Below are 15,645 nucleotides of genomic sequence, written 5' to 3'. Positions count from 1 at the left end.
TGAATGAAATAAAAATGTAGGTTGCAAAAAGAAATTAATGAGCTAATAAACTAGCACAACAGCAAAGCTAGTTTACCTTTAGCCTTTGAGATAGGCTTTTCATTTGAGCTATATCTCTATTAGGGATATGTGCAAGTTATAATATTTGTATTTGCATGGTAGCTTTCTAATACAAGTTTCTCAGTGTACTGAAATCCAGTTTATTGGACCAATATAACAAGAGAATTGTTTTCTTCAGTTTCTGGATGATGGAAATGGAGAAAGGAGACAAACCCATTCTATTATTTCTGCCACAGAAATGGCTCCCTGAGGCAAGGGAGCACATGGGGGAAATCATGTCTGGAGTGACAGAAGAATTTGGGTTAATACAGGTTCCTGCTGGAATGGGAAAGATTGGGTTAAAGCCCCACAGAATGGACAGGCTCCTTGCCAGGCATGTCCTCCCAGCATGGGGCATGGGACAGTGTTTGGAGCATGTGATAAACAAAAGCATTCTCAAGTGCTTAACTCCAACTGTGAACCTTTCATTTCTGGAGCATAATTGGTTGAGGAGGAATGTCAGAAAATAACATGCTTTGAACTTGGGTTCCTCTAACCTTTCTGTGAATTCTCCAGGGCTTGAGTCATCTACACCAGCACAAAGTAATTCATCGAGACATCAAGGGACAGAATGTATTGCTGACAGAAAATGCAGAAGTGAAACTAGGTAAGAGTGGGTTAGAGCTCCTGGAAACTGCAGGTGGGGTGGCTGGGGGGAAGCAGCAAAACTGGCTTGTACACAACCAGAAGAAAGAGGATGGGTACCAAGAGCTCCTCTGTGGGTTTCGTTATGTTGGCTTTGATGCATGACCTTGGGTGTTGACCAAGTGCTGTGCCTCAAACTGCCAGGGGTTGATGGCCAGGTTCTGCTTGCAGACATGCACCTGCAGTGGTGTTTCTGCTCAGACAGCTCTGCCACCAGGTACAGGTTAAGCAACCAACACCAATTTTTCATGCCCTGGATTGAAAATTGCCCTGTGAGCACCACCAGATGTTGTCAGTGGCTGTTGCCTCACAGCTGCATAGCAGTGTTCTGGAGAAGAATCTATTTTCAGTTTAGCATGACATAATCCAGACTCCTTTTCCAGGCTAACCTGATGGAGGGGTTTAATTTGCAAGAACTACTCTGAATTTTGTGCACTCTGTTAGTCACCCTGGAGAGGAGCAGGCATTGGTGTGGAGATCATATGGAAGGCAGCAGATCAGTGCAGATGACGTGTTCACATCCTCACTTGTCCAGTATTGATGGTTTTGAGGCTGTCTTTGCCCAGTTAATTTTTGTTGGTGATGGAAGATCCCTTACACTGGTCATGTGTGTTGGGAGCCTGTTTTTCCCATGCCTCCTCTCTCCCTCTACAGCAGAATAAACCCCTGGCTTAACAGATGGCACCACCAGCTCATTGGGCTTTAGGCTGGTGAGGATTCCTCTCCAAGGGGAAATTCTCCAGGGCAAATATCTGGCCAGTGTGTTGTGCAAAGTGCAGTTAGTGGACCATAGAGTTTTCTCTCATTGATTTGATTTCATCATTTTTTGCTTCATTTTGCAGCTCTCTGCTTGACATTTCCCATGGGTCTTTGTCCTTGGTCCTTAGCTCCTTGAGTCTTTTGCATTTCTGCCATTTGCAGCAAGAATTTAGGTAGAAAAATGAGGCTTCCACCAGTATTTGTCAGGCTTCAATTCAAATGAGCAAGCACAGAACAAAGGCTGCTGCTTATTCATGTAGCCAACCCTGTTTCTCATTAGTATGAGGAGCTGTGATTTCTTTTCATTGCCTCCTGGCAAGGAGGAGAAGGCACAGGGTTTTGTACAAAACCTGGACATCAGATGATGAGGTTTGTCCTTGGCTGACCTCTGTAGATGCCAGCAGAGATCAAACAGGAATGTCTTCAGCCACGTCCCCCTTTCCTGGCTGTGCAGAGCTGTTCTGAATGAGCGCAATGTTTAACATGGAGCAGCAGAGCGTTGCTCAGGTTTGTCTCTGACCTTGCCATGCCCTGCTGTCTCCCTGCTGCAGTGGATTTTGGTGTCAGTGCCCAGCTGGACAGGACTGTGGGCAGGAGGAACACCTTCATTGGCACGCCTTACTGGATGGCCCCCGAGGTCATCGCCTGCGACGAAAACCCCGATGCCACTTACGACTTCAAGGTACCTAAACCAGCATCTTCTGCTCAGGGAACCATTGCAGCACTGAAATACACGTTGGCAGGCAGCACAGGCTCCTCCTGCTTTCTGGCAGTGGGATTTTGGGATGCCAGTTCAGGTCCAACCTGAATCTTTGCTGTGCTGTTCACATATCCAAATTTACTGCGAGGAGTCTTTCCCTGTGTGGAGAAAGGTGTCAGACTCAGACTTCCTACCTTCTACCCTGCTTTTTGGTGCTGTGCATTTAAATACTCCAGTCAAACAAGCTGTATTTGCTCTATTTACTCTGGAGAGGAGTCAGGTCAGGTTTAGAAAGGGTAAAATCACATCCTCTGGCCTGCAGGCTGATATTCACAGGGAGATGTGAAGGCTGCCACACAATCAGACGTTTAGGGGGCTGACCTACTTTTCACATGTCTCTCCAGCCTGTTTGAAGTTTATTTTTGGATCAGTGGCAGCACAACATCGCTGCTGAGTTATAATGTGGCACAGAGCCCTGTGCCATGCAGCAGATCCACAGGAAGGTTAGGAGTCCCACCTGCCCATTCAAACTACAGTGAGGTCTGATGTTTAAAGCAGGGAGAGCTTATTATAGTTTATCCTGTTTCTGCCTTACTACAAGTTTCTGGACACACATCTGTAGAAATATCCCTTGTTTTTTTTTGTCCCTTGGTTTTTTGAAATGTCCAGAACTTGAATTTTTAGCTCCAAACCTCCTAAGGTTCACTGAGTGTATCCAGAGAGGAGGGCAGGGCATTGCCACATGAACTCTGGGGGGGAAGCTCAGGCATATGTGAAGCTTGCTGTACTTCTATTCTTATGCCTGCTGAGAGGTCACTTCACAAGGTGATGTTTAAAAAGGACTTTGAGACCCTCTGGTGTGAGCTGCTTTCTAGAAGTGGAACACTCCAGTGTAACAGAGCCACAGCCCACCATTGTGATACAATTTCGGCTGCAATTACTGGTTGTTCAGAGAAATTTTTGAGAAATGAATGATTTTAAAGAAGCCAAATGATGCTTTGCTCTTGCAGCCATTTAAGTGCATCAGTCAACTTTTGAACTGAGGCTTTTCCAGAGAGCAGCTCTCCAGTCTGAGTTCAGACTCTGGGTTACAGAAGTTGTTAAGGATGGGGACATGTAGAAGTAGTTTAATGTCCAATTACTTACTACTCTTTGATTAACCAATTACAACAAGCATTTCCTCAGCTCTGCTGAGGGCAGTGCTTCATGACAGGGCTGCACCCTCCACTGGCTGCTCTCACTTCTCCACCGACAGCTGCCTGTGCACTGCTCTCATTAATCACAGCTTTTTGGCTTTATTTCTTTTTAAAAGGACTGATATCTTCATAGGCTACTTCTACCCTCTGAAATCCCTGAGGATTTTCTTCCTGCCAGAATAACTGGGGCATTTAATATGCTGTGGACTGATGCACAGGCTCCAGGAGCAGAATCCCTCTATTGTCCCCGAGGATCAGATGCTCACAGCGAGCCTCTGAAGTTGGCTCTGGCCATTTTCCCGTGGCTGGGGGTGTGGAACAGGAGCTGATTGCTGCTGACACGCTCCTTGCAGGGTGCTTTCAGAGCTCCTGGTGATGTGGGAGCCACTGGACATTAGTCCATACCCCAGATCACAGCCTTGCACCTGATGCTCTTGCTTTGAAGTAGGGTGGGGATGATGTAAATGATAATTATTTCTTTTAAAAGGGATGCAAATCAGATGCTCTCAGGTTTGGCTGACTGGCTTAAAATACTGAATACAAAAAATGAGATTTATAGGGTGAGAATAGGAATCCTCACAGGCTTAATCTCCTGGACAAAAAGCCTCTGATCTCACTGTTTTCTTAGCCAGAAAGAGATGCCTATGTAATCTATGGAAGGAGGCAGTAAATACCTCCTCACATAAATAAACCACTTCAAAAAAGAACAAATAGAACCCCCCCTCTGTTATTGAAGTTATTTGTTGTTTTTTTTCCCCAGCCAGTCTTCCTTTTTTCTTTAGAGATACCTTGTCAATAGGCTTAGAATCAAAAGGAGGAGGAGAAGGGAGCCTGCTTCCCTTCCCAAGGCAATGCAAATACATTAGCACAGCATCCCTTTGCTGGATGGACTGAAAGGCTTTTTAGTCTTAAAAATAAAAACCATTCAAAAAAAATCCTGAATTCCAGATCATTATAAAATGTTGCTTCCCGCTGAGTTTTCTGCTTTCTCTGGGAGACTCAGAGGGATGATAATCCCTTTCTGTATTCCTCCAGCTTTAAGATCACTTGGCATCTTGCATATAACACTGGGCACCTCAATATGGAAAGACACATTAGGAATTTGGAAGGAGTTCAGTGGCAACCCAGAGGGAAGGGGTCATGTGTGCTGAATCATGTGGAAAGACTGTGATAATTAAGTATGCAGCAGAAATCCCAGCTGACCAGAAACAAAGAGTGGATGAGACTGTGCTGTGAAAGGGCTGAAAATAAGATTTGAGAGAGAATTTTTAAGCAGGTGCAAAGATGTGTAGCAAGGACAGCATTTGTTGAGGGAGAGCTTGAGCTAAAAATGAGGAAAAGTGCCCTGAAATGGGAAATCAAAGTTGTCTTTCCTGGAGCACGTATGTGGAAAGGTGTTTGTGGCTCCTGGAGGCTGTCTCCAGCTCTGGCTGGGACTCTGTAGTGGGAAAAACAACTTGCTGGGGTTTACTCACTAAATGGTAGGTTTAGAGGCTTGATGCAGTTTAGAAAGAGCAGCTCTTGAACTGGAGTGGAGAAAAGTGAACTGGGACTGCAGAGACACGGCAGAAAGCAGGGCAAGGGAGAGCTGGATGTACAGGAGGAAGGGTGGAAGGCAGAGTCCATCCCTTCCAGCCTTAGGTGGAAGCACCACCATTGGTCTGAGTCATGTTCCAGTCCAGCAGAAGGGTTGTACTCATTTTCTCTCCCTGGGCACATCCAACCTCTGCCTCCTGCACTGCCAGGAGAGCCAATCCATCCCCTGGGGCTCATTGTCAGGGCTAGGGCTGCAGCCACAGCTCAGTAGTGATGGTGGGGTGGGGAGGAGGCACTGGAAGGCAGCTCACTGCTGCTGTCTGGCAGGGAGCTGGGGATTTGGGTGGTCCTGCTGGCAAGGGAGAGGATGGATGGAAAAGTGTTAGAGGCATGAAAGCAGAGTTTCTCAGATAGGTGTGTTGTCTCTGCTCTGATCCCTCAGGAGACTCAGGGCTGAGCAAGGCTTAGGAACAGGGTAAATAAAAGTGTGCATTTCTGCTTGCACTGGCAATGTCCCTCTGCTTCCTTCCACAGAGTGACCTGTGGTCTCTGGGGATAACAGCCATCGAGATGGCCGAAGGTGCTCCCCGTGAGTAGAGTCATGGCTCTCTTCATTACCCCTGGGTTAAAACTGCTGGGCTTTGCTGAGCACCAGCCAGGGCTCAGCTCTGTGCCAGGAACACCACCCCACCCTGGGATTGCTGAGGTGGAGCTCACAGCACCCATGGGGACAAAGCTGCCAGGGCAGCATGGCCCAGGGGGCGAGCTGGGCAGGGAGCAAAGGCAGCTGTGTGACACCTGTGCTACATCTTGGAGCACTCTGGGACATGGTTTCCTCAAATAAAACACAGATGAAGAAGGGGTGGAGGTTTGGAAGCAGGTAAAACACCTCAGAGCTGGTGTGACACTGATAGTGACACACTGGGTGCACCTGCACAGGTCACACTGCCACAGTTTTCAGTGTTGTCCTCAGGCTGTCCTTGCTGGAAATGCAAGTCAATAAAGCAGAGCATCGTGCCACGTGGTGTGGCTGTCCCATGCTCTGGCCCACTGATGTCAGCACCCAGCAGGTGCTGAGGACCTGGAGCTGCAGGAGTAGAGATGTCCCCAGCCGGCCCCTGCAGTGACCCTGGCAGTGCTGGGGACACTCACAGCCCTGGGATGGGGACATGAGAGCCTGAACTCAGAGCCCTTGGTTGGGGACATCAGATCCTAAACTCAGAGCCCTTGGTTGGGGACATCAGAGCCTGAACTCAGAGCCCTTGGATGGGGACATCAGCCCACACCTGGGCCCCAGGGCTGGGGGGTGTCTCTGGGGGGTTGTTGCTGCACTCATCCTGCCACAAGGGTCTGGCAGCCTCAGAGGAAGCTGGGATCTCCCAGTTGGATCTCCCAGTTGGATGTGTGTGCTGTATTTAATGCCTCTTCTTACAAATTGCAGCTCTGTGTGACATGCATCCCATGAGAGCCCTCTTCCTCATCCCCCGCAACCCGGCCCCGAGGTTGAAATCAAAGAAGTGGTGAGTTTCTTTCTCCATCTTTAGGGACTGTAAAAACATTGCTGGAGCAGTCTTTTTCTGCAGCTGGGCACACTGGGGACATGGTGTTGATATTTATGATGTTTTGGGGGTTGGTGATGATCTCCAGCATCACGCTGGTCAGTGCAGGTTTGGGTTTTGGTCTTCCATGGAGAGGAAGTTTGTTCTGAAGGATCCACCATGGGATTGAGGCCTTCCTTGGTATGCAGAGAGAGCAGCACACTCACCCTGCCATTTCACAGTGCAGAATTGGCTTTTCCTGGGCAGTTGTGCAGCCTGAAGTCTGATAACACTTTGCTTGGCTCCCCTTTCATTCCAGTCAGGTTCCGTTCTCAAGTGGAAACATGTATCCAGGCCAAAAAAAAAAAAGAGGATGGTTTATCTTGAAGGTCCAGGAATGCAGAGATTTGTACTTTGTTTGGGCTTTATTTTAAAATTTTGCAGGAAAAGATACATCACTGTTTTGGGAAAAAAAAAATAAAAAAGGAAAGAAAGTGAGGCATGCCAATAAAAACCCACAGGAAAAATATTCCTGAAGCCCAGCCAGATGTTGTTTTGTTACTGTATGTTCTGTATTGATGGAAGTGGAGTCCTTAAAAACACTTGTCTTTGGTTTGTGCTGTTTTCCTGCCCCAGGTTCAGCAGTGGTTTAGTCAGGAAAGATCTGCCACGTGTTGGAGAGACAGCACTGCCCCTTATTCCCAGATGGGCTGAGCTCACAGAGGGAAGCTTTGCCTTAATCCTTTAAATAATGCTTAATATCTTATTGATTGCACACCCATAAAAAGGAGAAGAGCCCATGGTATGTACTGACAACACTTGGGGCAACAGCAGCAAATATTTTATTGCTGACAGAGGAGTGAGAGGGGCTTGGAAACCTCTGCTTTGGATGCATGGTGCTGGGCTTTTAGGACCAGCCTAAAAACTCACCCAGGCTTTGGCAGGAGGCATCTCAGTTTGGTCAGCCTGATCAGCTGCTCCAGTACCAAACCAGGAGAGGGACCATTCCAAGCTGGCTCTGCAGAGGGTGTCAGATATTCTTGTTCTCTTTGCATGACCTTTTGAGGATACAATTAGTCAGCTGAGAAAATAGTGTAGGTGCTTGTTTTCTGCCAGATCACCAGTCTGCTCCTTTGTTATCCTCACTCCTACAGCACAAAAAGGATTGTGAGACTTGAGAGTTTATTTTTCATACAAAAGTGCTGTTTATTCAGCAAAGACTCCCTCAGCCTCCAGGCAGAGGGGAGCTGATGGAAGCAGATTTTGAGCAGGATGTTTCCCCATGTCCTTAAGGTAAAAATGGAGCTGGGATGGAATTTGTATTTTAGTCCCTGCCCTGCCATTGCAGGATGTGCTTAGTGGAAGGGGGCATGTTCCAGGGCACCACCTTCCCACACACATCTGGCAGCTGTGCCAGGTTTGCACATCCTGTGGGCTCTGCCTGGGGCCATTTGGTCTGCCCAGAGTTGTGCTCTGCCTGTGCCAGGGGTGGCATCCTGGGTGCTTGGATGGAAGATCTCCTGGGAAGCCACAGTGTAATAAAACTCCAGCTTCAAGAGGCAGCTTGGTGCTCACCTGGCCTCTGCTCCCCTTCCATGATCAAGCAGGCATCCCTGGTGTCCATCAGAGCTGGAACATGTGTACCTCAGGTAGCTCAGACCTCTGTTCATCTTCCAAGCTGTCATTGCAGTGGAAAGCTCCAAAGGATCCAGATAAAGGTCCACCAGCTCATTGAAAGCAAATTTTTTGCAGCATTTTCAGTGTGGCACTGGGCAGACTTGCTGTCCTTGGCTCATTTCTCAGCTGGAGGTTTTTGGGCCTTGCCAGGATGAGTCCTGGAATTCTGCAAGCCCATCCCTGGAAGAGTGGAGATGTTTGTTTGGGGTGGCTTCCTGGCAGTCAGTGGGCTGGATTTCAGAGCCACAGGTCACAAGAGCAAAACAAAATGGAGAAAGGTTCAACTTGAGCTTGTCCTTGCTTTTGTGCACAGCAACATATAAATAAAAGTGCCCTACATGGGCAGACCATCTTTTTCCTTGCATGTAGAAGTAGTGAAGGGACTTCAGCCCCTTTGAGGGTAAGTCAGGACAGCCAGGAGAGAACACTGGCATGGGAGCCTGGCCTCAATTAAAAATTGCAGAGAGCAAAATAATTTTGTTGCTTGCTAAGTCCTGAAACTGGCTTTTGAAACAGCACTGTGTTCCTATGAAATTAAAGTCTTTGGTGTATCATTTTCTTTCCCAATTAAAGGCAGCCAGCAATGAAGCTTTATTTTCCTCTTCCCCTGTTTGCAGGCAAAATGAACTCAAACTTTAGTGATTTTGTTCCCATAAACCTTCTCTAGCCCTGCATTGTAAAAGACATGAAACCTCTTTGTTAATGAGGTGATATTTGCACTGTGGTACCACTTTTCATCCAAGCAGCTGCAAAAGCTTTGCAAACATTGATTTAAGCTTTACAAACCCCAGGAGCTGGAGGAACGTGTGTTTCAGGAAGGTGGGCTGACCTGGGCCTGGGGAGGGGGTGAGATGTGTTGTGGAGTCCTGGATCAGAGCCAGGGAGAAAGCCCTGGTCTTCAGCTCCAGAGAGGGCTGAACTGTGCCACTGGACAGGCTGGCTTGTTTGGGAGAGGAAGATTTTGGGAAATGCAGCAGCCTGAGCTGGAAAATGGATGGGAAATCCCTGCCCATGGCTGCTCAGGCAGCAAAGGTGTCTTAGGGCATCACAGGGCACTGGGACCCCCATCCCATCACTTCCAGGAGGATAACTCTTCAGCTACTTCACCTGTACCCTATTTGCACATGCTCTGGACCACACATCCAGGATAGGGTCTCTCAAGCTTCTCACCAGCAAGGGAGGATCGTATTTTAAAAGTGCTTTTTATTTTTTTTTTTGAGCATCACATTGATTGTGCCTTTTGGGTACACTGAAACACTGTGTTTCTCAAGGTAAGGTGGGGAAGGCAGATTTGCTCATTAGCAGAGCTGGAGGGAAGATTTAATTGGATCCAGTAGCATATTTTATTTTTGCATCTCAATTTGTATGGATTAGCACTTGAAAGATAAATCACTTTTAGTCTGACAGCTTAAAAGTAAAATCCCTGAAAGCTTATTGTTTTACTTCTAATGCAATTCTGTAGTATCTCTTGGCTTCTGACATTAATTTATATTCATTTTCTTATTTGCTAAAGCAACATAGACTACAGTAGCCTGTCAACATTTTCCTTTCTTGTAAATTCCTGTTCTCTTGAGTTTATAATGTGGTGAAATTAGTTCCAGGAAAACTTTGGATATGCAGCACTTGAGACTAAGACAAATTTGTTTATTAAAGATTTGGCTGAAACTGTTTTAGCTGAGATTGAATGTAACTTTGTGGGCAGGGAGGAGGGCAGGGCTCTGTTCCCATCTCTATCAAAAGAGCATGTCCCAGTCTCTTGGATCAGGGGCTCTGGGGCTTGCAGGCCCCCAGCCCTGGTGGGTTGTCATGCTGCTGAGAGAGCAGGGAGGGACTGCAGGCAACAGGATCATCCAAAAGTTGCCCAAGCTCTACCAAGCCCTGCAATGTTGGGACTTAAATCTAAAAAAAAAAAAAAAAATATTTAACCTAGCTTGAAACACTGCCTGGGGAGCTATAAAATATGAGAAACAATCCACTCAGGCATTGTGTTTATATCTCTGTGTGTTGTATCTCGTTTCTACCTGCAGTTTCACAGATTCAGAGGGAAGGGAGCAGGAACACTCCCTTGCTTTTTCTTGGGTGCCATTGGTGACATCTTGCTTTGGTGATTCTCTGATCATATTGATGGTTCTCAGCTTTCTGGGATAACGAGCAAGAACTGAGAAAAATCTTGTCAAACTTTCTAACATGAGAATCAATACATTTACACTTATTTCTATACCTTCATTTCCTGTTCTTGACCAGGTCTAAAAAGTTTCAGTCCTTCATTGAGAGCTGCCTAGTGAAGAACCACAGCCAGAGACCCACCACGGAGCAGCTGATGAAGCACCCCTTCATCCGGGACCAGCCCAACGAGAGGCAGGTCCGCATCCAGCTCAAGGACCACATCGACAGGACTAAAAAGAAGCGAGGAGAAAAAGGTCAGTGGACAGGAGAGGAGGGTGAGTGGAGAAGAAGCAGCACTCTGAGCAATCCTTGACCTCTGTCATGTGTCCAGATATCACTGTCTGGGCAACCCGTGACCTCTGCCATGTGCTTGGGGATCCCTAGTGCAGACCAGGGCACGTCCAGGCAGGTGAAGCTTATGGGTGAAAGAGGGAAGACAAAAAGGATTGGGTTGCCCAGTACTAGTTCCCCTTACTCAGATGGCTGAGTTTGTTTGCAATCTCGTTAAATTCCATAGGTGTGAGCCTTCATGTGGTTTTGGGGACAGATTGTTTTGTTTGGTTTGATTCCTCTCAGTCATTGAAATGAAAATAAATAAATGTAACAATGGGTGTTCATGCAAAGCAGACAGGTGACTGCCATTAGAGTTAATCAGTGTTTTTAAATATTTTTTTTTCCTAATGAAAAATGATGCCATTTTTTAGGCCAGGTGGTAATTTCCACATGGAACATCTAAGCCTTGATTCATTAAAGCGTGTGTATAAAATTTACGTTTGCATAGATCCATGCTGGCGTGTGGGAGGGTGAAGCTGCTAAGCTGAATTTTCCCCAGCTCACGTATTTCATGCCAAGTGTGTTGATCTACGTGACATCCCTGCAGCACCAGCGACGAGCAGAGCTGTGCAAACGAACATCCAGATAAGACCCTTGCCCCAAAGCAATTCTGCTGACTAGGAATAACCCATTAAACTGAATGTTTTCAGTGAACTCTCCAGGCCCTATCAAAGTCCTCTGCAAGAAAGATCAGATAGCAGAAGAAACTTGTTAAAGTATTCAGCTGCTTGTGAACTGAATTTTAATTTGAAAGCTCATTTGTAGAATCCAGCAAATTAATATGTTGCTATTTCTCTTCTTATTGGTAGTGGAATTAATTTTTCATGCATACCTTCCAGCCCCTTGTAATAGATTTCACTACAATCAAGACAATAAAATGGGATCCCAGTCAAGTATTAAATGTGTTTAGTCTGGCAAATGAAGGTTGGACCCTAGAGATGGAGAGTAATTGGATAAATGCGAGCCTTCTTTGACTATAATTCCCTTCATCCGATAAAGATGATATCCCAACAGAAATTGCAGTATGTAACACAACATTGCAGTGGGCTTTTATGCAGATATCTTCATTGCCTGGAAATTACATGGATTTGCATAGGAAGAGCATATGTTTAGGGAAAGAGGAGCTGGTGCCTTCAGAGCCTTGGTTAAATCCCACCTTCCCATGGCTGTGGCTCCAATGGCTGGTGGTGCACCTCCTGTTGCAGAACCATCCTGAAGAAGGGGGTCACTCCCTGTCAAATGGGGATAAAGTCTTATTTTGTGGACAACCCCATCTGTACGTGAAGGGGCTGTGGTTGTCAGGGCTGTTGCCCTCTGTGCTTGTGGCCCCCATAAAATCACAAAATGCAGAGCAGTAATGCTGCTTATTCTTGGTCATGCAAGGTAAAGAGAATTGGCTGTTCTGCCTTCAGAGCTCTGGGGTTTTCAGCCACTGGAAAAACAAATGAGTCCAGCAAAGGGCACTGATGAGCAATTCTGTTCCTAGATGAGACAGAGTACGAGTACAGTGGAAGTGAGGAGGAGGAGGAGGAAAATGACTCTGGTGAGCCAAGGTAAGAATCAGCATTTCATTTGTGCCCTTACATCCCTTTAGCTGTGTATAAAATCAGCTAGGATGATGGGCTCATATGAACTGGAAATTGAAAAAGGACATTCTGAGCACAGAGTCCTGTTCCCTGGCAGAACAGAGGAAATTCTCGCTGCCGGGTGGTGCGTGGGTATGAACTGATGCTCTGGATCACCTTCACCAAGAGCTGGGGAAGAAAAACCCCATTGCCTGTGGGATCTGCAGCACAACATGGTGCTGTCCTGGGAATGTGGGTGCTGAGATGTGGAAAAATGCGAGGTGAAGTTAAAAAATTCTTTAAAATGTGGTTCCTTACATCCAAGTGTAACTAACTCCCTGTTTCCATGTAATTTTTCACCATGAAACCTCCCAGGTGCTGCTGCAAGCACTGTGGGGCTGGAACTTTCTTCGCTGACATTTTTCAGAGCCGTTGTAATTAGTATCAGGTTATTCCATTATTTCTCTGAGATAATGTAGTATTTTAATAGCTGGCAATGATTCATGCTAAATGTGCTTTGTGCACAGCTAAATATAGTGTGTGCTAGCCACTGCAGCACCAGAGGCTTTGGTTAGAAACTTAATGTAAAGGAAACCTTTCCATTTACAGTGAGTAAATGACCGAGGAGCCATGAGCAAAGCTCTGTCACCCTGCCCTGGCACCTGCAGGCCCCCATCCCTCCACCCACTGCTGCCCAAGCTCTGTCAGCTGTTGGGATGCTGTTGGGATGGAGGGAAGAGGGGCCACGCTGGAAAAACCACACAGGGACAAGAGCTTCAAGGCTGCAGGGAGGGGGATCTCTGATGCTTCTCCTGTGTGCAGCTCCATCCTGAACCTGCCCGGGGAGTCGACGCTGCGGCGGGATTTCCTGCGGCTGCAGCTGGCCAACAAGGAGCGCTCGGAGGCGCTGCGGCGGCAGCAGCTGGAGCAGCAGCAGCGCGAGAACGAGGAGCACAAGCGGCAGCTGTTGGCCGAGCGGCAGAAGCGCATCGAGGAGCAGAAGGAGCAGAGGAGAAGGCTGGAGGAGGTAACTGGCCAGGGCTGAGCTGGTTTTTTTAGGTGGAGCAGCAGGATTTCTGGTGGCAGGTCCCAAGGGACTGTTAGTAAGAGTTGCCTCCTTGGGCCAGGGCTCATAAGTTCTTGGAGGCGTATTAGTCACCCAAGATAGCTCAGCTACCTTTGGAGGCATAAAATCAGCAGGATGGATTCTGTGGCAGTGTTGGAAACAAAAAAGTTTAATAAAAGGCAAAATAACAAACAGAGAAAAACCGAGCCAGGTGCAAGAGGTTCTTGCTCCTGGTAAAACACCTCACAAAAGCAATTAGGTTCTTTGTTCACTTCTTTTTTTAGTAAATTGCCCAGGCAGGACTTTTTGGCTCCTGTCCAATTGGCTCTCCTTAAGTTTGACGTGAAGTCCCCTAAGCCTATGAAGTGCCTCTTTCACCTAATTGAGGAGAGAAACTTCTGGGCTTCTTTCCATTCTGAGGGGACAAAGGATAGTTTTGTCACTCTGTCAACAAGGGGCACATTCCTATAACTGTTCTCAGGTGGTTTAAGGTCATGTGTTGACCTCCCCAGTCAGTAATCCCAAACATTTTGTTACACTGGTCAGCCCCTCTGCTCATCCTTTTGGTGTAGCCACTTGCAGCCACTCTCCCCACCATAGCCAAGTGTTGCCAACTTTTGTGAAGGTATTAGAACTGGTTTGCTGTAAATAAACCCTTGGAATTCCAAACCTAAAAGGGTCCCTGGAACTACTGAACAGAGATTGCCCATGACTGGGGTGACAGCTGTGTTCAGTCAAGGTGTGCAGTCCAGCATCTGTCAAGTTCATTATCATTATTTGCTCCTGTGGATTGTTACAGTTGAAAAGAAGCTGAAAAGCTCAATTTGCCCTATCCCTGGATCCATGTGCCATTTGTGTCCCATTTAATCCATAATTTCAACTTCAGTCTTACAGTCCCTGCCAGTTACAATTTCTCTTGCAGGGGAGGGGCAGGTGCCTGCCTGACTTGTGCAATGATCCATATGTGCCCCGAAGGATAAGATTTCATTACCCTTGTCTTAACATACCAGCCACAAATGCAATCAGTCTTAAAATTATCCACCCCATTTAAAATCCAGCTGCAGGATTTGACCTTGTGGCTTTGGATGTCCCTGAGCTGCTCGGCCTGGCCATGTGCTCTGGAGGAAGTGCTAGCTTTTGCTTTAGCTACTCGTTCACCAAAAAATAAAGGGGCTTTTTCCCCATCTCTTGGGGTTTTTGATGGGGTTTGTCCAAAAGGCACCCATTGCCTTGCTCTGAACTCAGCCCAAGTGACTCACTGAAGGGTTCATACTTTGAGGGTCATTAAATTAGCTTTCTGAAGAGGTCACCAGTGTGTCTGATAAAAGGATTTTCAGTAAATGGACTATTAGAGAATCCACCCTCTTAATTTGTCGAGCAAGAGGTCTGTTACTCTGGTCACCAGTCTCTCCCTGTACTGGGTAATGCCTCAGGCCAGGGGCACAGACAGGAAGGAATTTCAGGCAGCTGATGGTGATGATGGTGATGGTATGGCCCCTCTTCGAGGTGGTCCTCTGAGCCCCTCCAGGGCAAAAATCAACACAAGGCAAATCCCAGGCAAAGCATTCTTTCAGTCTGGTAAATATGTAGGTCTGTCCTGTTGTCAGAGCACAGAGTGTTCAATACTTTGTAGGTCAGGCTTTGCTAGAGCCCTGCACCCATCCCAAAGCTGGCAAAAGGACGAGGAGAGGACAAGGTTTGCACATAGATACATCCCAAAATGCCCTGCCCCAGTGGATGTTTGTGAGGACTGTTGTAAGGAAGCCTGGTTCTGCCTTTGTCTCAGCCTGCTTGCTGCAAGCAGTACAGGAGCAGAACAACAGCAGAATAAAAGCAGACACCAGATTAACTGCAATCCTGTAATGAATACAATGCTTGCTGCTGTATTAATATGTTCTCTTCACATAGAAGAAATTTTTTCCCTTTGCTGCTTCCCAGGCAGGTTTTGAATGGAGGATTAATCCCTTTGCTAAGCAGGAGAGCTCTGGCCTGAGCTGCAGAATTGCTGCCTTGCTGGGCTGGGCTGTGCTCAGTCCCCTGGGCTCTTCCACTTCCCTTCTGTCCCCAGGTCATTGGGGGTTAATGCCACCATAGCCAGGATTTAAACCCAGTGCCTTTTCTAGTGGCTTTGAACAGCCCCACTGGGCTCTTCACCCACTGCCTTCTTCCCAGCTGCCTTACAGCTTTTGGACCTCAGGTGAAAGGGGGTTGTGCTGAGGCAAAGCTGGCTAAGAGATGTTTGCAAGCTCCTGCCATGTCAGAGGAGTGGGGAAAGGCAGGGGGGCTGTGGCTGAGGAGCATCCTCTGCTGCCCTTGATGTGATCTGTCCCACGGGCTCAGCCAGGATCAGGGCAGATGCTGGGGC

The 15,645-nt window shown here is 47.2% G+C and overlaps 1 protein-coding gene across 4 annotated transcripts in view; it reads left to right on the top strand.

Moving 5' to 3' along the window:
* The window catches only part of TNIK (TRAF2 and NCK interacting kinase), a 149,575-nt gene that overhangs the window by 89,372 nt on the left and 44,558 nt on the right, over positions 1 to 15,645 (top strand). For all 4 annotated transcript variants that reach the window (XM_030226942.2, XM_050977929.1, XM_050977928.1 and 1 more), the window contains exons 6-12: positions 616 to 706; positions 2,055 to 2,185; positions 5,470 to 5,524; positions 6,377 to 6,455; positions 10,395 to 10,570; positions 12,136 to 12,202; positions 13,037 to 13,241. In XM_030226942.2, the coding sequence (XP_030082802.2) occupies positions 616 to 706; positions 2,055 to 2,185; positions 5,470 to 5,524; positions 6,377 to 6,455; positions 10,395 to 10,570; positions 12,136 to 12,202; positions 13,037 to 13,241 (804 nt within the window). The remainder of the gene's footprint in view (positions 1 to 615; positions 707 to 2,054; positions 2,186 to 5,469; positions 5,525 to 6,376; positions 6,456 to 10,394; positions 10,571 to 12,135; positions 12,203 to 13,036; positions 13,242 to 15,645) is intronic.

Source organism: Serinus canaria, chromosome 9 (genome assembly GCF_022539315.1).
Source record: "Serinus canaria isolate serCan28SL12 chromosome 9, serCan2020, whole genome shotgun sequence".
Taxonomy (NCBI): Eukaryota; Metazoa; Chordata; class Aves; order Passeriformes; family Fringillidae; genus Serinus; species Serinus canaria.
This window is presented reverse-complemented; position numbering and strand designations above follow the sequence as displayed.